At 33.7% G+C, this 23,221-nt stretch overlaps 1 protein-coding gene across 1 annotated transcript in view; it reads left to right on the forward strand.

Moving 5' to 3' along the window:
• bard1 (BRCA1 associated RING domain 1) overlaps positions 1–22,686 on the forward strand; it is a 32,158-nt gene extending 9,472 nt beyond the window's left edge. Inside the window, exons 4-8 of the mRNA XM_073845187.1 lie at positions 6,553–6,674; positions 6,935–7,048; positions 12,176–12,271; positions 18,435–18,532; positions 22,321–22,686. Coding sequence (XP_073701288.1) covers positions 6,553–6,674; positions 6,935–7,048; positions 12,176–12,271; positions 18,435–18,532; positions 22,321–22,656 — 766 coding nt within the window. The 3' untranslated portion in view covers positions 22,657–22,686. The remainder of the gene's footprint in view (positions 1–6,552; positions 6,675–6,934; positions 7,049–12,175; positions 12,272–18,434; positions 18,533–22,320) is intronic.
• Positions 22,687–23,221: the final 535 nt, after the last annotated feature.

The following is a 23,221-nucleotide window of genomic DNA, read 5'->3' on the forward strand; positions in this document are numbered from 1 at the left end:
ACATCAAAAACAAATACTATTAAATGGTTAAAAGCCAATATATCTGCTTGTGACTGCACCTCAGCGCTACAAGAGAAAAGATGGTGCCAAATCTCTACGGGTTGATAGATTTCTACTGTTAGTCGTATACCATCATATATACTTCTCAGCCCAGTTATGTGTTTGATTCATTCATTTTATATGTGCATATTTTGTAACTTGTGACTACAGCATGGTGTGTACCTGTACCTGGTGTAGAGATGTTGGGGAACTTGTGCTTTGCTTCCTCCCACATGCCCTTTATCTTAATGAACTCTATTTCCCCAAGACTGGCAGTGAACCCAGATGCACGAATGCTCATCCCGAGAGTTCTCTGCATGCGTCTCTGTCTCTTTTTGTCTGTCTGCCCTTTGTACATTGATTGGCTAGTGCTGTGCTGTACATTGGGAACGCATAAAGCATCAGCAGATTTATGCTTCGTTAGTCAATGGTGAAGTGAAGCATCAGCTCTGTCATAGAAGCACTGCACAGAAGCAATCCACTCCTGTCAGACATAATCAATCACTTTCACTCCTTGCGGTCTGGAATCGGAGCAGTGGGGCTACGGGGGGAACTGCTGTGGGCAGAGCCTTCGCTGTAATGTGTTGTATGAATTGACTGGCACATCCCTGCTGTACCAGCAGTAATCTTTAATGCTTTTCAGATCTGAAAAGCTGCTTCTTGTGGGACCGTGAGGTTAGCGAATACAAGCAAGACAGAGACAGTAGCTCTAGTGAGCTACATAAGCAGCGTCCTAGCTGTCACAGAATCTCATAAGTGAAATGATTTGGAATGCTCTACATGGACAGATACTTGCAGCACATCACACAAACAGCACTTCACATGAAACGCGACTTGACTCGTTCATTTCAGTAGAGTGTGATGGTATGTAGCATGTTGGCAATTTTTTAAACAAAATATTTTCCAAAATATTTTCATATTTAAAAAAAAAATTAAATGTTTGTTAACTAGCATGTAAAAGTTTAGGGCAACACCTACTGGCAGAAAATGAATGTGCTTTCAATCAGCTTGTCTGCTGTTTTTGTTCACACCAATGCAAAAATCAACCCATATTTTGTAAATGTGAACTGGTGGATAGACAAGAAACTAATGCATTATAAAAGTCTAAACAATCAAGATATTAACATAAATTGTCAAAATTATTACTTTGGCTCATCCTTTTTTTTTAATGGTTTGAAGGGTGAAATGTGAAGTTTATCATTTTAGAAAAGTTTTTGTTTTTATGAAAATCTGTATCTGAATTGTAAATTATGCTTTTTACAGACATTTTATGGTTTAATGTGTTACCGTAGACATTTCCCTGCTTCATATGAATCCTGCAGATAGACTGGCAATATTATGAAATATTATTACAATTTATTTGTTATTCTATTATTACAGTTTATCCTTTTTTAGTACACTTTTTTTTTTTAATTTTTAAAAAATGTAAAAAATAAATATGTTTAATATTTCGGAAAGACATGTCTTATGCTCAGCAGGGTTACATTTATTTGATCAAAAATACAGAAAAAAATTATTGCGAAATATTAATGCCATTTAATATATATAAAACAAATATTTATGATCTTTTATGAAAGAAGTCTCTTTGGTTTGGTTTGGAGTTGGGAAGATGGTTTTTTTTATAGACATATCTTATGCTCATCAATTTTTCATTTATTTGAGCAAAAATACAGTAAAAATAGTAATATTGTGAAATATTATTACAATTTAATGTATTGCTTTCTTAATATTAAATGGTTCCAAAGGATTTAAAAAAATGAATGAATGAATAAATTTTGGTGTTCTCTTATGCTTTTAAATGTTTATTTAGTAGCATTCAAAAGTTTGGAGTCTGTAAAAAATTTTTTTTTTATAGAAGTATCTTGTGCTCTCTAAGGTTTCCTTTATTTGAGCAAAAATACAGTAAAAAAGTTATATTGTGAAATATTATTACAATTTAATATATTACTTTCTAATTAAAAGAACCAAATGTTAAAAAAAATAAATATACTTCTGATCTTTTTGAAAGAAGCCTCTTTTGCTCTTCAAATGAATTATTATTTACTGCCATTTAGAAGTTTGTGGTCGGTAAAATATTAAATTTTTTTATGGACGTATCTTATGCTCATCAAGTTTTAATTTATTTGAGCCAAAATACAGTAAAAATAGTAATATTGTGAAATATTATTACAATTTGATGTATTGCTTTGTTATTATTAAATGGTTCCAAAGGATTTAAAAAATAAATGAATAAACACATTTTTGATGTTTTTGAGAAGTCTCTTATGCTTTTAAATGTTTATTTACTAGCATTCAAAAGTTTGGGGTCGGTAAGGTGTCTTATGCTGTCCAAGGTTTTAATTATTTGAGCAAACATACTATAAAAAACACTTAATATGAACCGTTTTCTATTTTAATATATTCTGAAAAACACTTTATTCTTGTGTTGGCAAAGCTGAATTTTTAGCATTATTACTTCAGTTTGTCACATAATCCTTCAGAAATCATTCTAATATACTGATCTGGTGCTCAAGAAACATTTCTTCTTTTTATTATTATTAATGTTAAGCATTTTGTGCAACATTTTAGTGGAAACAGTGATACTTTCTAAAAATAAAAACTGTTTATTAGAAACAGAAATCTTTTCTGTTCAATTGAATGCATCCTCCTTGAATAAAAGTACTTAAAAATATCTTATAGACCCAACCTTTTCATGGTAATGTATTTGTTCATATTTATTTGTTTAGTGCACATTTATAATCAACTGTTGCTTCATTTCTCTTAGATAGTACCCTTATATATATCGACTAGACCACAATTTGGCCATTTTCAAATAGCCTGCTTGGCTGATTGTCAGTATCTGCAACAGCCATTGAAAAAAATCAATTTTCGCAACCACTAATCGTGCATTTTTTTCATCTCGTTACTTTCCATTCTGACATTGCCTTCTCTCTAATGGAAGTGTCCTAAGAGGCAGCATAATTAAGATGCAATGACACCTAGTAAGGCAGCTCACTAGGCTTCAGAACGGAACAGCTGTGTACTAGTAGGTAAATTTAGATGGATTTGGCTCGCATGAGCTCGATTTGTTTTGTTGATGTGATCCGAGCAAAGGAGCGCACTCGTTTCTTTCAATCGATGAGATCTGGTTAGCTCTAGTGCTTAGCGCCACCATTCTTGATCGCTTCGGTTATGTGGACAGGAACAGCTGGAGCACCTCCGAGGACTAATTTTCACATCTCCATCGATCTGTGATTCATTGGTCCCTTTTACCGCTGGCATCTGTGTCTGATTTGTCAACTGCAAGATGGATGCAGTTGCTGAGAGGTTTTAGCTTACTAATATCACACTTTAACCGCATGGAGTGTCTTATTTTGCTGGAGGTGATGAATGCACACCTCCCCTTTATCAGTATGGGTAGCACACACACGCATGTATGTGGCGGCTGCGTCTGAGACACTTCGGCATTATTGGATTTTCACTTTTTGAGATTAGAAGCTGTGCGCCGCACCAAAACAAAATCATTTACATCCTATGGGAGTGTGAAGAGACTGTGGGCTTGTTTGGGGGGTGGGGGGTGGGGGGTGGCTCATGAATCCAAATGAAATTTTATGGACCAGTGGACCTCTTAATTGCCCCCCAGGTGTTATCTGTGCTGAAGCTTAATCTCAACATACATCCCTCTCCACTTTATTTAATTTCCACCTCTCTTTCCCCTACCAGCCAACAGGGACAAATGATCCGACGAGGGGCCGTCACATACCGCTTGCCAAACAGATCCTCTTCGGATTTGTCCTAGGCCTTAACCTCTCGCTTATCTGATAGTTTGCATACTAAGCGAGTTACACTGTGTAAACGAGGTCATAATCTGCGATGCTTGAGCATTATTAGACCCTTTTCCCCAAATGTATGGAAGCTTGTTTCTGCCACCGAAAAAAATTGCTTTTATCTCCACAATTTACTTTTTTCTTGCAATTGCAAGTTTACCTCTTCTAATTCTGACTTTTTGTCTCTGAATTGCATGACATGAACTCAAAATAATAAAGTCAGAATTAAGAGATATAAACTGACAATTTTTACTTTTTTTCCTGAATTGTGCTTTTATATCTCACAATTCTGAATTTATTAACACGCTGTTGAGTTATAAAGCCATGTGAGATATAAACTCGGAATTGTGGAATGAAAAAATCAGATTAGTGATTTTACTTTTCCTCAGAATTGGACTCTGTAACTCAATTGTGAGTTTTTAACTTACAATTCTGAGAAAAGAAGTCAGGATTGCAGGGCATAAACTTTCAATTGCCAGAAAAAAGTCTGAATTATGAGTTTATATCTTGCAAATCAATTGCAAGTTTATCTCCCAATTTGGACTGTAACTCAATTGCGAGTATAAATAATAAATCGCAGTCATAAATAATACATTTATAAATAATAAATTGCAATAAGCTTTGTTACTTTTGATATACTTTTGAAACAAAGTCTCAGATTTCAGATTCTGTCCATTTTATTACAGCGTTCAAACACTAAATGGTGTTTTGGTGCTTTTTTTTAATGTGGAGTGACAGATTGCTGTAGCGCCTCAGTTCAAGAGAAGTGGCAGCACGAATGTTTATTTCATCAAGCACAAAACAAAATGAATAAACATCTGTTAAAAGAAAGAGTACAACTTGCAGAAATCAGTATCCTGTCTCATGTAATCACTCAATCAGTGTTTCAGCCGTGCAAGGAATTCAGTGTAAGCAATGTCACGTAGCGTAATGTCGTAATGTCACATTTACCTCTGAAAAAACATATTTGGTGATCATAAACTCATTAGTCAGCTAGAAAACTCTAGAGAGGAGAATTTGCTAAATATATGCACCATATAACATATTAATTTATAAATTATAATTTGTACTGTTCTTCAGTGTTTTATTTATGTTTGAATAAATCTGTTAAGTTTTAAATCAGCCCGCATTTAAATGTTTATTTAAAAAAAATAAACATTTAATTGTAATTTTGTTATTATAAAAACTTAATTGAGTGTAATTTAGCCGTTTGTATACAAATCAGTTAATTTTAACCTTTAATATTATGTTTGTGTCAAAACCCAGCCCTAATCATTACAAAAGTTAAAAACAGTTGTGCTGCTTAATTTTTATTTTTGTGGAAACTTGATTTTTTTTTAGGAATTTTTGATGAATAGAACATTCAAAAGAACAGCACTTATTTGAAATAGAAAACTTTCGTAACATTTTTAATGTCTTTAATGTCACTTTTGACCAGTTGAAAGGGTTGAAAGGACTTGGATTTTTTTAAAGAAGTCTCTTATGCTCATCAAGGCTGCATTTATTTGATCAAAAATACAGAAAAAAAACAGTAATTTTGCTAAATGTTATTACAATATAAAATAATGTTTTTTATTTGAATATACTTTAAAATATAATTTATTCCTGTGATGCAAAGCTACATTTTTATCAGCTGTTACTCCAGTCTTAAGTGTCACATGATCCTTCAGAAATCATTCTAATATTCTGATGTATCATTGACTTAACATTGAAATCACTCGCGCCAGACGCATATTCGCGTTTGGTGTGAACGCAGCATTAGAATTATCAATGCTGGAAACAGTTGTGCTGCCAAATATTTTTTTGGAACCTGTGATTCTTTTTTTTTTTAGGATTCTTTGATGAATAACAAGTTAAACAGATCAGTATTTATTCAAAATATAAATCTTTTCTAACGATGTAAATCTATGCTATAACGTTTTATTCATTTAACACATCCTTGGTGAACAAAAGTGTTAATTTCTTTAAAAAAAAAGAAAGAATACAAATTTACTGACCCCAAACTTTTCAACAGTAGTGAATATTGTTAGGAAACCATTCTATTTTAAATAAATGCTGTTATTTTTAACCTTTTATTGATCAAAGAATCCTGGAAAAATGTATCACAGGTTTAAAAATATATATTAAGCAGCAAAAATTACAGATATAAATGAAATTTTAATCTATGTTAATATAGAAAAACATTGTTTTACATTGTAATAATATTTTCAAATATTACTTTTTTTTTTAAATTTTGATCAAATGAACACATCCTTGATGAGCATAAGAAACCCAAACTTTTGAACAGCAGTGTATATAAATAATATAAGTAATATAAAGTTCCTCAAATTAAGCAGTAATATCTCTGACCTTTTTAACCTATTACATTCAGATTTATATCATTTGTTTCCCTCTGCCACAAAACTCTGATCATCTATGATTCTGAACATCCTTTTGCACCATAAAGTGACAAAAGGGACATCTTACAGTCTTTTGAACTTCATAGCCATGCAAAAATAAAGGCCACAAGACAAATCCACAAAGTGCACTATTGTGTGAGCTTTATTTATTCCCATTTGGTTGGAACTTTTCATTGTGCACGAGGCATTAGCAGGCTTAACGGAGCACATCTAGAGAATAAACAGTTTGTCAAATAAGTCCTTGAAAATGTTTTTGTTTTCAATAAAGAGTACTTTGCATAAACTACACATATATATGTGTTTCTCAGGAATATGTTTGGCCTGCGGCCAGTGGATTATGCGCTGAGTCCAGAAATGCGAGAGGTCCTAAGAATGGCCCCGGAGGCACCGCATCCTGTAACAACCCCCCTGAGCCCCCCTGCCAGCCTCAGTAAGGTACACGACACATACCCGCCTCACAAACAAACACACACACACACACACACACACACACACACACACACACACACACACACACACACACACACTCAAAACAAACAAACACACACACTCAAAACAAACAGATAAAAATTGCTGGTATTTTGTACATCATCTTGTCGCTTTAAGACAGCATCTGTCAAGAACATAAATGCAAATGAAGTGTGCAGTACAGTTTATTTGTATTCTTGCAGGCTGCAGGCTGTGTGCGAGAGACGGGACGAGTGGTTGTGATTGGCAGCCAGCTGACGCAGACTCAGCAGAAGCAGATTGCCAAAGCAGCTCAGCTCTTTGGAGGGAAACAAGTGAAGTCCTTTTCTAGTGCAGGTACATCTCCTTTGAGTTCTTGTGTAAAGAAACAAGTGGGCGGTGTGTCGTAGTATGAGTAGTTTTATTTCACATCAACGGTATACACTACTGTTCAAAAGTTTGGGGTCAGTGAGATTCTTGTTTTCATGACTTTTTTTTTGCAATGGCTACAGTTATTGTGAAATAATATTACAATTTAAATGACTGTTATACCACTGAATAAAACAGAATTTTATATTTATTCTGACTTTTTTTTTCTCTCAAAATTATGACTTTTTTCACAAAATTGTGATATAAACTCGCAATTGCGAGTTATAAAGTCAGAATTGTAAGATATAAACTTGCATTTCTGAGAAATAAAGTCAGAATTGCGTGATATAAACTCGGAATTGTAAGATATAAAATCAGATTTGAGTTGCAATTCTGAGAAATAGTCGTAATTTATATCTCAAAATACATCTCTCAAATCTCACTTTATAGCAGTTGTGGCCTATAAACTCGAAATTCTGAGAACATATCAGTCTTTTTTTCCACCTCAAAATTGGATTTTATAACTCGCAATTGCAAGTGTCACAATTCTGAAAAAAAAAAGTCAGAATTAAGAGAACGAATTCTGAATTGCGAGATGAAATCCCAATTGCGAGAAAAAAGTCAGAATTGCGAGCTACAAACTCGCATTTGCAAGAAAAAAGTACAAACTTATAACTCAATTGTAAATTTATATCATGCAATTCTATAAAAAAGTCTAAATTGTCAGTTCATATCTTGCAATTCTGACTTTATTTCTCGTAATTATGAGTTTGCCACGCAATTCTGAGAAAAAAAAGTCAGAACTGAGTTCATATCATGCTGTTCTGCAATTAAAAAGTAAATTGTCATTTCATATCTTGCAATTCTGACTTTATTTCTCGTAATTATGAGTTTGCCATGCAAGTCTGAGAAAAAAAGTCAGAACTGTGAGTTCATATCATGCAGTTCTGCAATTAAAAAGTCTAAATTGTCAGTTCATATCTTGCAATTCTGACATCATTTCTCGTAATTAGTTTGTCACGCAATTCTGAGATAAAAGTCAGAACTGTGAGTTCATATCTCGCAATTGTACGTTTATATCACACAATTCTGTGAAAAAGTCAACATTGTAAGTTCATATCTTGCAATTCTGACTTTTTCTCGCAATTATGAGTATATCATGCAATTCTGTGATAAAAGTCAGAATTGTTTATATCATGCAATTCTGCAACAAAGTCAAAATTGTGAGTTCATATCTTGCAATTCTGACTTTATTTCTTGCAGTTGTGAGTTTATATCATGCAATTCTGAGAAAAAGTCCAAATTGTGAGTTCATATCTTGCAATTCTGACTATATAACTTGCAATTCTGAGAAAAAGTCGAAAAAGCGAGTTCATATCTTGCAATTCTGACTTTATAACTTGCAATTCTAAGTTTATATCACGCAATTCTGAGAAAACGTCAGAATTGTGAGTTTATATCTTGCAATTCTGACTATAAATCGCAATTGTAGGTTTATATCATGCAATTCTGAAAAAAAAGTCAGAATTGTGAGTTCATATCTCGCAATTCTGACTTTATATCACAAAATTCTGACTTTATAACTCGCAATTGCAGGTTTATATCACGCAATTCTGAGGAAAAAAGTCTGAGAAGTCACAATTACCATTTTTTATTTTTTATTCAGGGGCTTCCATAGTTTCCTGTTTTATTTTAAGATTGTAATTTATTTATAGATGTAAATTTTCAGCAGCCATTACTCCAGTGTCACGATGCTTCAGAAATCATTTTAATATTATGATTTGAGACATTTATTTTTATCAATGTTGAAGAAAGTGATATAGTTAATATTTTTGTGGAAACTAAATATTGTTTTTTTTTTCCAGGGTGTTTTCAAGTTTAAAAGAGCATCACTCAAAATAGAAATATTTTGTAACCTTATAAATTACTTTACTCTCACTTTTTTGATAAATTGTGGAAAGTATGAAATCTTGCTGACCCCAAACTGGACTTGGACAGACTTTAGGTCTGACTTTAGCAAAAGCTTCATATTTAACATAAACTGCAAACTAAACACTTAAAACAGTACAATTAATATAAGAAAATGGATAGTTTTGACTATAAACTCTCATTGGATTAACCACATTCAAAGCAGCTAACATGCCATGCTTTGTAATATGATCTGATAAAATGAAAATAATACTGTTATTCTAACTTTTGACATGCTGCACAGTCTGATATCGTTTTTTTAAACAATGGACCAATCAAATGAAACTCCTGGCAGGCAGGATAAGCTTGTTTATATGTGCACAAGCATACAGTATGGGTAGGAAAGTTCATGTGATTAAAAAGTCATTCACACTGATTTTTTGATGTGCCAATTTCCATTCACATAATCATATAATTCATATTGTTCTGAAATATGTGGCATATAATCACTCACTCAAGTGTGCTGAGCACTGGATTATTTCAACACCACATAGACATCTCAAAACAATGAAACATTTTGAGAGCAGTGAAATGAAGTGTCTCTTTTTTCTTTGCCTTTCTTCCATCATATAGAAGAGCACTACAACACATCCAGCTGGAGCATAAGAGGGATATTATGAAATCATACATTATGAAACCAGCACTTTCACTGACAAATGTAGCTCTCGCAGAGTCTTTCGACTCCTCCAGAAATCACACCAACAGACAAACAATGTGCAGCGTCTCATCTTCTAAGCAATCAAAGTTGAAACAGAGTAGAATTAAAGTAATTGAAGCAGTTTCTCATACGCTGCACATAGCCGAACAAGGGCAAAACGCAATTTTCTCCAAGATTGTAGGCTGCGCGTTTGTCACACAACAAAGTGAAGAGCTTTTGGATTTTTTTTGTTGTCTAGATTTAAAATGATCTCTAGGGATTGGTGAAGTGTAGCATACTATTTCTGTATTAGCAGACTCTATATATTATGTCTTTGTTTTTCTGGCATTCATTGTGAGCAGTGTTGTTATTCTTAACTAGAACTATTAAAATGTGTTGTAAATGAAATAAAGCTGAAATAAAACATTTGTATTAGGTGAAAAATCTGAAAAAATGAAAGTAGTATTATTATAGTATTAAAATGACTAAAACTGAAATAAAAATAAAGCTAAATAAAAAAGTTGTGCCTTTTATCATTGGTTAATGCATTGTGAATTAACATGAGCTAACAGTGAACGACTGTATTTTCATTATTAATATCACGCAATTCTGGAGAAAAAAGTCAAAATTGTGAGTTTATATCATGCAATTATGAGAAAAAAAGTCAGAATTGTGAATTCATATCTTGCAATTCTGACTTTATAACTCAATTTTAAGTTTATATCACGCAGTTCTGTGAAAAAAAAAAAGTCATTTGTAAGTTCATATCTCGCAAATCTGACTTTAAAACTCGCAATTGTAGGTTTGTATCATGCAATTCTGTAAAAAAAAGTCATAATTGTAAGTTCATATCTTGCAATTCTGACTTTATTTCTCGCAATGACTTTATATTACGCAATTCTGACTTTATAACTCGCAAATGTGAGTTCATATCTCGCAATTCTGACTTTATAACTCACAATTGTAATTTTGTATCATGCAATTCTGTGAAAAAGTCAAAATTGTAAGTTCATATCTTGCAATTCTGACTTTATTTCTCGCAATGAGTTTACATTACGCAATTCTGAGAAAAAAGTCACAATTGCAAGTTCATATCTTGCAATTCTGACATATCTCACAAATGTGAGTTCATATCTCGCAATTCTGACTTTATAACTCGCAATTGTAGGTTTGTATCATGCAATACTGTGAAAAAGTCAAAATCGTATATTCATATCTTGAAATTTTGACTTTATAACTCACAATTTTAAGTTTACAATGTCATGCAGTTCTGTGAAAAAACGTAAAAAATGTAAGTTCATATCTTGCAATTCTGACTATAATTCACAATTGTAGGTTTGTATCATCTAATTCTGTGAAAGTCAAAATTGTAACTTAAGTTCTTATCTTGCAATTCTTTATTTCTTGCAATGAGTTTATATTACGCAATTCTGACTTTATAACTCGCAAATGTGAGTTCATATCTCGCAATTCTGACTTTATAACTCGCAATTGTAATTTTGTATCATGCAATTCTGTGAAAAAGTCAAAATTGTAAGTTCATATCTTGCAATTCTGACTTTATTTCTCGCAATGAGTTTACATTACGCAATTCTGAGAAAAGTCATAATTGTAAGTTCATATCTTGCAATTCTGACTTTATATCTCACAAATGTGAGTTCATATCTCGCAATTCTGTGAAAAAGAAAATAAAAAAAGTCAGAACTGTGAAATAAAAAAATACCCTTTTTTCAGGAGCTTCCATAGTTTCCAGTTTTATTTTTTTTAAAGGAAAGGAAGTGAGGTGAGGCCAAATATGGTGACCCATACTAGGAATTAGTGCTCTGCATTTAACCCATCCAAGTGCACACACACAGTAGTGAACACACACACACCGTGAACACACACCCGGAGCAGTGGGCAGCCATGGCTGCGGCGCCCGGGGAGCAGTTGGGGGAACGGTGCCTTGCTCAAGGGACTCACCTCAGTCATGGTATTGAGGGTGGAGAGAGTGCTGTACATTCACTCCCACCACCTACAATCCCTGCCGGACCTGGGAATCGAACCTGCAACCTTTCGGTTACAAGTCCGACTCCCTAACCATTAGGCCACGGCTGCCCCCTTTTATTACATTAACTAACATTAACAAAGATTTTTAAATACTGTAATAAATGAATTGTTCATTGTTTCAATGTTAACTAATGGAACCTTAAGCATATAACAAACGTACTAAAATGAAACTAAAAATATAAAAATAAAAGCTATTTCAAAATATTACTTATTACTTGATGTTGTAAAACTATATAAATAATACATACATTTCAATGTCCTTTCCAGAGCATTGTGCCACATCTGATGATTGTGAACAAATTAAAATAAGCTATAGACATAACTAAGTGAAGTTTAATGATTACAATGTTAGTTTCTCAATAGAATTGAATACAAATCTAATATATTATTATATGACTAGTGCTTTATTTGTTTATTTGTTGTAATTAACTGCTTCCCTCTTTGATTAAATCTCTCTACAGTCACCCATGTGGTTGTACCAGATGTTCCCATCATGCCCCCTACCCTGACCACACTGCAGGGCGTCCTCAACGGCTGCTTGATCCTCCGTTTCAGCTGTAAGTAATGAGTCGAAGCTTTGGGTTGGTTCAAATGTCGATTTCTAATAAAACTATAGAAGATATATTGTCCCTAACGAAATAGTTACTTGTAAAAAGCTGTATTTACTTAGTATTTACAGTACTATTTTTGAGCAATTGTATTTATGTTAAACAAACCAATATAGAATAACTGTAAACCTATAAAAAATATTAATCATATTATTTGACTCTGTGGGTTTTCATATATTTGAAAACGGTCATTATTTTTTCTATTCCATTCGACCCATCTATGAACTTGGCATGTGGTCTTTGTTCTGTGAGTCATTTAGTGCTGCGTATTTCCATATGCAAGATTTTTCACAGCTTCAGTTCCATAGTTAAGGTCAGTAGACTCTGTCTGAAGTGCTGCCCATTCATTTAGCTCCAATTCAAGAAATCTCTACCTTTGTGGTGAATTCATTTGTTTCAGCGCAGATGCAACATCAGAAGTGCACGAATGCAGCCTGAAGGAATCATTGCAACTCTGGTGTTTTGATATTGGTTATTGTTAACATATTTGTTATCCATCTTTAATATCCAGCCCACGGCAAACAACGCCTTTTGAGGGCAGTTTTACTACATCATCTATCAGTCCTAAAAAAAAAAAAAAAAAACTGGTCTTCAAAAAGTCTTGCAGTAGAAATGGTAAATTGCTTGATACGGGGGATGCTGCATGGATTTTGATTTAAATTCGTTGATCAATCAATAAATCAATCAAACAGATTTATTTTCAGATTAATCGCAATGTGATTTTGGTTTTTTTTTGGGGCCAAATTGTGCAGCAATAAAAAAAAGAATGAGTAAGTGAGTAGGTATGCATGGTTCAGTTTAGCACTCTGTCTGCGCCACACTTTATGAGCTGTTGATGCTGTGCCTCAGTATTCTGTTCTTCTGTATGGGTCTCCATGGCTCAGTGTATCACGGTTCAGTGCCCATGAGTGTGTGAGCTGCCAGCGCAACCGATCCACAGCCACCCACAGCACACACACACACACACATAAACACACACACATGCTGAGCTTCGATGTCCTCTCTCATAATCGTGAATCTAATTAGCTAATATGCTAATGGCTCTTTGCTGCTCGGCTAACAACCTGGCCCTATCGTCCAGAGAGAGAGTCGGATTAACCCCGGGATGTAGCATTCTCACCGCCACCGCCCTCACGGGGTCCCAGGAAATGAACACTGTAATTAAAGAGGCAGAGGAAGTGCAATTACAGCTCATGATTACTATGGAGGATTCTGAACGCGCTCCTATAGGTGGTATCGGTGTTTAGTTACCATGGGATAGGCTGGATATAAAGATAGCGCTACACACTGACACTTTGAATGCAGGAATACTAATCCTGCTAATGGCTCAGCAACACATTGCCGCAACAGAATGGAGAGTTTTTATCTAAAGTGGGTTTTTCCATAATGATATGAGACTGCAGAGGGAGATGGACGGAAATGTTTAATTTGAGTTTCAATTCAGGCCTGTTTGCACTTGGTACTGTAATTATTTCATACTATATTATAGGCATGGGAATCTTTTGGTGCCCCACAATTGATTTGACGTTTTGATTCACTTTTTTTGCCCGCAATTTTTTCATCAAATTGCACACTGGATGTCAAATGCACGAGTATTTTGATACAAAAACTGATTCCTGATTCAAGAAATTTGCATTTCCTATTAACTTACTAATAAATCAATATAAAAATAGCAAATCAAATCTATAAAAATATTTTACACTTCCCATTAGGGATGTGCCTGAATCCCAATACTGTGTTCGGGAAGGAAATGACATATTCTGTGGAATAAATATGAGATGGGAGGAAAATTATATTTCATATGCTTTCTCTCAGTTAAATCGTTGGTTAATTATACTGTATATAAATTGCGGGCATCAGGGAGCTGTTATTAATATTCAGGGCATTGAAAGCACTTTGTGTTTCCTTTTTACTTTCACTTTCGAGATTCGTGATCACACATACTCTGTTTACTACGGAGCGGCAGTACTTACCACACATTTTACAAGATTAACTTTAGATGTTTTTCAGTGGTGCTCATGATCTGCAAATCATTCCCTATCCTATCAGTCATCTCTCCTTACTCTGTTTATGTGGTAAGTGAAATTTGATGTACTGTAATGTAAAAGGCAACCACTAGCAAGCAGCTAACCATGTCCCTTTAGTAGCTCCCTAGACCGCCTTGTTAGCTTTGTGTTTTCTGAATACACGGCTTTTGCAGATGAGTTCCGACAACATCATGCCATTATTATTATTATTAACTAGAAAATCAAGCAGAGAAGTCTGAAAAAACAATTATTATGAAAAAATGTAATTAACAATAAAAAAAAGGCAAAATAATAGTTGAAAAGCAGCTCTGGTAACATTCTTTAGATCAGGAGTGTCATTAAATATAGTTTATTAATTATTATTGTTTAAAATTAATCAAAAAATACTAAAAAAAAAACATTTAAATTTTTTTTTGTATTTTATATGTATACACAAAAGTCCCTTATTCTCACTGAGGCTGCTTTTTGTTTGAATCAAAAATATTATTATTTATTATTATTATTTTATTTATTTATTTTTGGTTATTCTGTGCTTTTATTAATAATAATAGTATTATTTTTTTAAATATTATATTTATATTGAATTTCCATTTTAGAATGTAACATTTATTCATGGTTTATTATAATATTATAATTATAATATTTATAATTTATAATATTTAATAATAGTCATGACAGTAAGAATAATATTTAGAATAAGAATAATAAATACTATTAATACTATTTTTTTATTATCATTATTGCAAATTCAGTGCTCTTATTAATAATAATAATATTTACTTTTAATATTGTCAACATTAAATTAGCATTGAAATTTAAATATAATATTTAATAATAGTCATGATAGTAAAAATAGGATTTAGAATAAGAATAAAGCTGTTTTTCACCAACGCTGAATTAAAAAAAAATAAAACAATAATAATAATAATAATGAAAATAATAATAATTATTATTATTATTGCGTATACAGTGCTTTTATTAATAATAATATTATTTAGTTTTAATATTGTATTTATATTGAATTTGCATTTTTAATGTAATATTATTCATGTTTTTAATGATAAATATAATTAGAATATTTAATAGTCATAGTAAGAATAGGATTTAGAATGAGAATAAAGCTGTTCTTTTCAAAGCTTTAAATACATTTTAGTCAGTTCCGAATGTACATGAGAATACAGCTTATTTTTGTCAATTACATATAATATACAGTTTATCTTTATTTAGAAAAGTCCATTTGGGAATAGTACTAAAATAAAAACAAATGTCAAACTGCTCAATATATACAGGCACATAAGACAGCCTGTCAGTTGGAGAAGCAGTGAAAAATGGAGCTAGCATCTTTACTCTCCTCTTAAACTGCTTCATATGTATTTTTAGACACTCTACAAGGTGCCCATTTATTCCCCTTGTCCTTTTTCTGTCATCATTCTCATTGGAACAACAGACAATAGCCGCCTGCTCCTCCAGAGCTCTTCAGTCAAGAAAGGGCCATTTCAGCCAGACGTACAACTAGGGCAAACCGAGCAGAACGCTATCAAATAGTTGTAAACAAGTTGAGCGAGCAAAGAAGGCTTGTGATGGAGGATTTGTTATTTATTGTATGTGTGTGAAGCAGCAGCTGTTTTTTTACACAGCCTCGAGATCACTTGTAGTATATTGTGCTGAAGACCTTTTGTGAAAAATTTTACCTGACAGAAGTGAGCAAAAAGATTGTTTTCACCCTTGTTGAGAGAGATCCACCATTCCCTCTAGCTGTGCGTCTTCCTGCCCTGAAAATCTTGTCCGGCTCTGTTACTTTTCCCTTGTGAAAGTTGTAAAATACAGCATAAGACTTGCAGAATTTAAGTGTGCGTTGCATCACTGCCGTTGTACTTATTTGCCTTCTAACTGCAGAATTCCTTTATGCTTAAAAGAATAGTTCACCCAGAAAAATGAAAATTCTGTCATTATTTTTATGTCATTTTTTGTTTCCAAACCTGGAAGCAGCTTTAACTTCTAATATTCTAATACTAAAATTATAATACATATGGTGCTATAAATATGTTTCGAGTCTTATGCAGCCAGATGATATGTTTGAGTGGGAATATTCTTCAAATTATTTCCTTTTATACTACAGGGCCGTTGAATGCTCGAATCTGATTGGCTGACGAACGTTCCAGGGAAACGCACGGCGAACGTAGTTCCAGGCAGCTTTAGACCGCAGTGCATGTCTATATCACTTCGCCATACGACTTCAGTTATTTCAAAGGTCCTTATAGCCCAAAACAGCAAAATAACTAAAACCCACAATGACACTGGCCAAACTAATAAATACAGTAAACATCAGGATAAAAACGACAGATTATTTCCATGTTTTTTTCCACAATATATTACGTTTTATTATGTACGGAAAGCACAAACTCTATTTCTCTCGCCCTCTCTCACTCACCTCACAGACTCACACACATAACGTTACAGTTTGCACTCGCGTTAGCATTCGCGCTAATGTTGTTAGTGCTGCTCTGACGATTAACAACTTAAAAACGGCGTGTTCTTGAAGAAAATGAACTTAAAGTTTAACTGTTAGTAGAGACGATGCTGCCAGTCACCCTTGAGAGACACAGACGTGAGAGAGGTAAAGTCATACACTTAGTTTCTCTCCCTCACTCTTTCCGTCTGTCTGCTTGTCTTTCGGTCTGTCTAAACTTCATTATTAACGGCATTATTTTGCTATTAACAGCCCAAGCGTCGTTACTAGGTCTAAAATGACGTTTTGGAACTAGCAACGAAGCTGTTGAATGAGCTGCGTAAGAAATTAATCCTACTCACAATAGCGTTTTAAGGATAAAAACCGGACGAATGTCTTGAAATATATCATTTGATCGATGTCTTGAGGTGTGGTAACTGTAGTATAAGCGGAATAATTGACTTCGGGCCGTAGAATTCTTAAAATAATGCACACCCAAGGTGGTGATGCGGTCACGACGCGAAGCGGAGTGGCCGTTACACCTTGGATGTGCATTATTTTCATAGAATTCTACGGCCCGTCGTCAATTATTCCTTACTTATATTCCAGAGAAAAAACAACAATAGTAATCGCATAGATGTTTGAATTTTTAATATGGGCCATAAAAGCCTGATGTATGAAATATGGTAATTAACAAAAACTTTTCATACACTTGGACAGTAAGAATTTTAATGTTTTTTTTTCCTAAGGTCTCTTCTGCTCATAAAGCCGGTTTTTTTTTTACCCAAAATACAGCAAAAGCTGTAATATTGTGAAATATTTTTACTATTTAAAATAACTGCTTTCTATTTGAATATATTTTCAAATGCAATTTATTCCTGTAATCAAAACTAAATTTGAGGCATCATCCTTCCAAAATCTAATAAAATGTCTAATATGCTGATTTGCTGTTCAAGATTTTATAGAAAGATCTAACGATCAACATTTATCTCAAATAAAACACTTTTGTAACATTATACACTATACACTATAATTTTTTAGTAAAGAAATTATAGAAATTAATACTTTTATTTAGCAAGGATGCTTTAAATTGATCAAAAGAGATGATAAAGACATTTATAATGTTACAAAAGATTTCTATTTCAGATAAACACTGAATTCTTCTGAACTTTCTATTCATCCAAAAAACCTGAAAAAATTCTAATCAGCTGTTTTAACAATAATAATAATAATAATAATAATAATAATAATAATAATAATAATAATAATAAATGTTTTTTGAGCAGCAAATCAGAATATTAGAATGATTTCTGAAGGATCATGTGACTGGAGTAATGATGCTAAAAATGTAGCTTTGAAAGCACAGGAATAAGTTACATTTTAAAATATATATAAAAAACTGTTATTTTAAATAGTAAAAATATTTCAAAATTTAACTGTTTTTGCTGTACTTTTGGATCAAATAAATGCAGGCTTGGTGAGCAGTAGACATTAAAAAAAAAAAAAATTAAAAATGTTTTTACTGTTCAAAAACTTTTGACTGGTAGTGTATGTCAGGCTTTACAAGTTTAAAATGCTGATGTATAGCTGGTAAGTCTGCTATGTCTCGTTCTCTTACTCTCAGTCTTTCTTCCAGGGGTGAGTTGTTGCCTTCGGGCAGGCAGCTGGGTCGGGGAGAGCGAGTTCGAGGCAGGTGACGGCCCCCTGCGTGCCCGCGTGAACAAAGGCAGCCTGGTGAGTGACAGTCCGACACGTGGAGGGTCTAACAGTTATCGACACATTTTCCTCTCCAGAGAGGAGGAATAATAGCTGAGTGAAACTCTCTCCTGGTCTTGCTCTTTAATGGTCTCTCATTGTCAATCTGCCATGTTGATCTGCTCTCCTCAGGCTGGCTTGGCTTTTATTACTGACTGTGCTATGGATTGTGGCTTGTTTCGAAAGTCACACGCTTCCCCGAGGAAAGAGAATTCAAAGAGAGGGAACACACTTTTGAGTTTATGAGAGGACTGTGCATTGTGAGACAATATAGGGCACTGGTGATCTCCCTAGGCCACGGTGTACGACTCAAGTGTATTGCAGTGAAGAAGCCAAGCTTGGTGTTCTGCTCTGATTGCTAAGAAGCCTCTTGACACAGTGTAATAGCATCCTCTCTGCAGTTTTTTTTAACATGAATACAGCAGGGGTTGGATGCATGGTAGGAAGAGGTGATGTTTTCACAATATAAAATTAAGCAACATTGTGAACATCAAGACGATTATTTCTGTTTGTTTGGTTAGTTCAGTTCTGTAATTCAGTTCAAACTGTCTGATTAATTGAATTCATTCAAAACTCTGATTAAATTGCATCATCAATTAAAAATAAAATACCATAGGCTTGCACTGAATATTGTACAGTTTCACCATTTATTTGAACAAAAGGAAAAAATGGTAACGATGTGTGTAAAATATTAGTAAAATTGTAAACTAACTTCAATGTGAATGTATTCTAAAATGTATTTTTTTCCTGTTATGGCTAAGATGAATTTTCAGCAGCCATTACACAGATCTCCAGTTTCACATGGTCCTTAAAGGGAACCTTGGGTATTAAGACTTGTATATATGTCTCTTACTTAAATATGTATTAGAAGACCCATGGAAGAATTACATTATTTTAAAAAACCCACAACGTTATATAAATATTTTGGACTATGGGGGGGACACAGGGCTCTACGCTTACTTTTAATTGTTAGGAGTCAAAATTTTAGGAGCTTCTTATCAATAATCCAAAAATTTGATTTAAAATTTGCCTTCCCATTACAAGGTGATATTTGACTCCTTAAAGTGATTTACAGGGGAATTTTGTTGTTACATTTGTAATGGCTTTTTTGGCAACTTTATTAAAAGTATGTAATCTCTTATGTCAAATATTTAAGCTTTAAAAAATGTCTAATTAAAACAACAGAATAAGAACAAGTAAAATAAGATAGTAAGTTACCAATTAAATGAAATCAGTATTAGCAAAATTTATTTTTGTTTAGATTAATGTTTTAAATATAAAATTTTGAATATAGAAATATTAAGTGAATAAAGTAACTGAAAAAGTAAAAGTAAACTGAGTAAACTGTCAGTAAGTGGCGGCAAGTCACTTATTTAATTACTGAACCATATTCATTTGATTCATTCAGAAATAACGCTAGTGAATGCCTTAATGAATGGGAAATCGAATCATTGACTCACTAGATTCATTTAAAAATGTAAAAATGCACGTTCGTTCATAAACGAAACAATGCTGTGTTTGAGTGGAGATGTGCAACGGCTCAGTTGTGTCTTGTTTCAGACCATTTTTGATGACAAAATAGAGCAAAATCAGCAATAGTGTTATAGTCAGACAATGTAAGTCACTTAATATTAACTTCTTGTTTATTTAACTGTTGTATCAAATTAGTTAATTTAGAAACGTCCTTAAAAACCATTAAAAGCTGTCACTCATCTTAGTTCATTGCGATCTCACAAAGTTCCATTATAATCAATGAAGCTCTCTACACTGCACAATGAATGTCTTATTTACACTCTCTACATTTTGTTTATGAAAGGATTCGTGAGATATGTCCGTGATACATTACTCTACGTTGCAAAACCAAGTAGAAACTTTTGAAGCTCCCCTCAGCGCAAACACAAATATGCTGAGCGGGTCAGTCGCACTTGGTGCTCCTAAATATTTTTTCATAGTCGCTAGTCAATAGTAAGAGACATTATTTATGTTATATTAAGCCACACAAGTCTTAATACCCAGGGCTTCCTTCAAGAAATCATCCTAATATGCTGATTTGGTGCTCAAAAAACATATTTGCTGTTTAATATTTCTAATACTGTCATAAGCAAAGAGTAAAAAAAAAAAACCCAGAAAAAATAGAAAAGTATCAATTGAATACATTCTTGATAAATAAGAGTATTAGGTTGTAAGAAGTCTTACTGATCCCAAACATTTTAATGGTGCTGCATATTTTGTTATTTTGGTGAATTATAGAGTGCTCATTTAGTTAAAAACAGTTTTAAATAGTTTTTTACTGTTTTACGAAAGCTTTTTTAGTCAAACTTTTGTGAGCGGTGCATAAGAGAGAATATAAATATTGGCAAAAGACTGAAAAGTATTAAGATTTTTTTTTGGCCGCATTCCATATTATGCTGGTATTCATCAAAGATAACATAAGCCTTATAAATGCTGTGTTGTAAATACTGGTTACCTCTGCAGAAGCATTAGATTGCAAAGGACACATTCCATAGTTGAATTCTGCATGTGTTTGTGTTATATTGCAGCTGTGCCCTGTTTATTGTGTGGCTCTAATGGCCCGAGTCTAGCATTTTGACCTCTCAACAAGTGTGTGCCAGTGACCCATATAGGCAGATCTTTGCTTTGGACATTTTACGACTCCCCTGAGCTGGCATTGTCGCAGAACCATCCAGACCAGACCAGAGCAAAAGCCTGTTACTTTAACCCCAGATGTCCTGCAGCTGCTTTCATTGATGGCACAGAAGTGGCTTAGAATTTCACTGAACCATATCTTACATCTTTCTTTACACTTATCTCTTGATTTGTGAGGGACTGTATTTAAAGCATTTCTGTAGTCATGGAAAACCTGGAGTAATCATTTTAATGGAATTCCCAGGAAATGCACTAGAAATAGGTAAAATATTAAAGTCATGTACATTTTTACAGCCAGTGTGTCAGTGTTACATCATCAGCAGCTAGAAATTCCTCTATAAATGTTTTAAAACTCCTGATTAAATAGTCATAAAGCACTGGAAAAGTCATGGAAATTGTTTCACCTTTAAAATTGCAAATATTTATGTCTCAACTGTGACACACTTCAGATACATTGAGTTTTGGTGCTCATATGGGAATTGTGGGTTCAAATCTGGCCTGTATTTTCACCCAGTCAGCTTTTCCCCAACCATTTCTAGTGAATTCCACTATCAACATGGCAAAAATAGTAATAAGCACAGTGCAGACCATTATAGGATGTCATAAATTACAGTGTCAAATCAAAATTTATTTAGACACCTTTAACATTTCTCACATTATCAGAGTTTATTCGCTATTGTTTAAAAAGTGGTAATAAAATGACAAAAACTGTGTCTGAACAAATTCATCTAGATAATGCCAAATAACCTTAATAGAAAGGTATGTAATGGATTACAATCAACCAAAATTTCAGACAACTGTGATTATGACAATATTTACACAACTATCAATACTTTTGTTGACCAATAATTGAGCAATTAGCGAAATTACAGTGCCTGAATATTTTTTGTTCCCAAATTATTATCACTTTACTGCTAGTCCACTTTATGAAGGGTATAATATGACAGTTTACTTTATTTTGATATCCTTACACTTACATGAATGAACTTCTGCACCCACTAGTTAGAAAATATCAAAAATGATATCTGGTGTCTGAATAAATTTTTGGTTTGACTCTATCTTCAGGTACTTTATTGATGCTTTGAGAACTAATTTGCCCTCTTTTTCTTTTACATCTTTAGCTCCCTCCTCTCTTTGATGGCTGCTTCTTCTACATGCTGGGCTCCTTCTGCAAGCCACCGAAACATGAGCTCATTCAGCTAGTGAAAGAAGGAGGAGGACAGCTTCTGAAGCGGCAACCCAAACACGACAGTGACGTCACGCAAACCCTGAGCGCAGCGGCCTATCATGCCCAGCCTGGTTCAGACCAGGTTCTCTGCACACAGTATATCTTATATGATCCTCAAAGCTCCTACAAACCCCAGAAGGTCCGGGTAGGTAAGGTTTGGTCGGCTCCATCCACGTGGTTTCTGGACTGCATAGCTGCTTTCCAAATCCTGCCAGTGCCAGAGCTTTAAATCTGAATCTAAAACTTGGTGTGTTATTATGTTTCAGTTTCATGACATCAAATAAAACCTTTTTCTGCAGAAGATAAATTAGTTTTTATCCTTTTTGGAACATAGAGACATCATAATTGCTCTGTTTTTATCAAGCTTTATGTGAGGCAAAATAAAGGGTCCGACTGTCCTCTGAAGATTCAAGTCACGTGGCAAGTCTCGGGAGAAAGTATTTGCAAGCTTTTCAGAGTCTATTGTGCTTGTTCTTATTTTCCAGGCCAAATTATGCCATCTGAAAGCTAGAAAATTATGAAAAAAATTGCCATTGTTAGGATACATGACCTATTTTGAGCAGACTCGCAACTTGTGTGCAAACGAATCAGAAATCTTGTGGGAATTTGTTTTATATTCCCCCAGACATAACTTACATCTTCATCAGGCTTATAAATGCAATGCTAATTGCTTAGACCGCTTTTGTTTTAAAAAACCAAATGGTATTCATAAAGTCCTGGACGAGATAATGGGATTCTGGCTTTCTTTGCTTCTATAGATGATGAGGCAGCATTTAGATTAGATGGAAAAAATA

This window comes from Garra rufa, chromosome 8, assembly GCF_049309525.1.
Source record: "Garra rufa chromosome 8, GarRuf1.0, whole genome shotgun sequence".
NCBI lineage: Eukaryota > Metazoa > Chordata > Actinopteri > Cypriniformes > Cyprinidae > Garra > Garra rufa.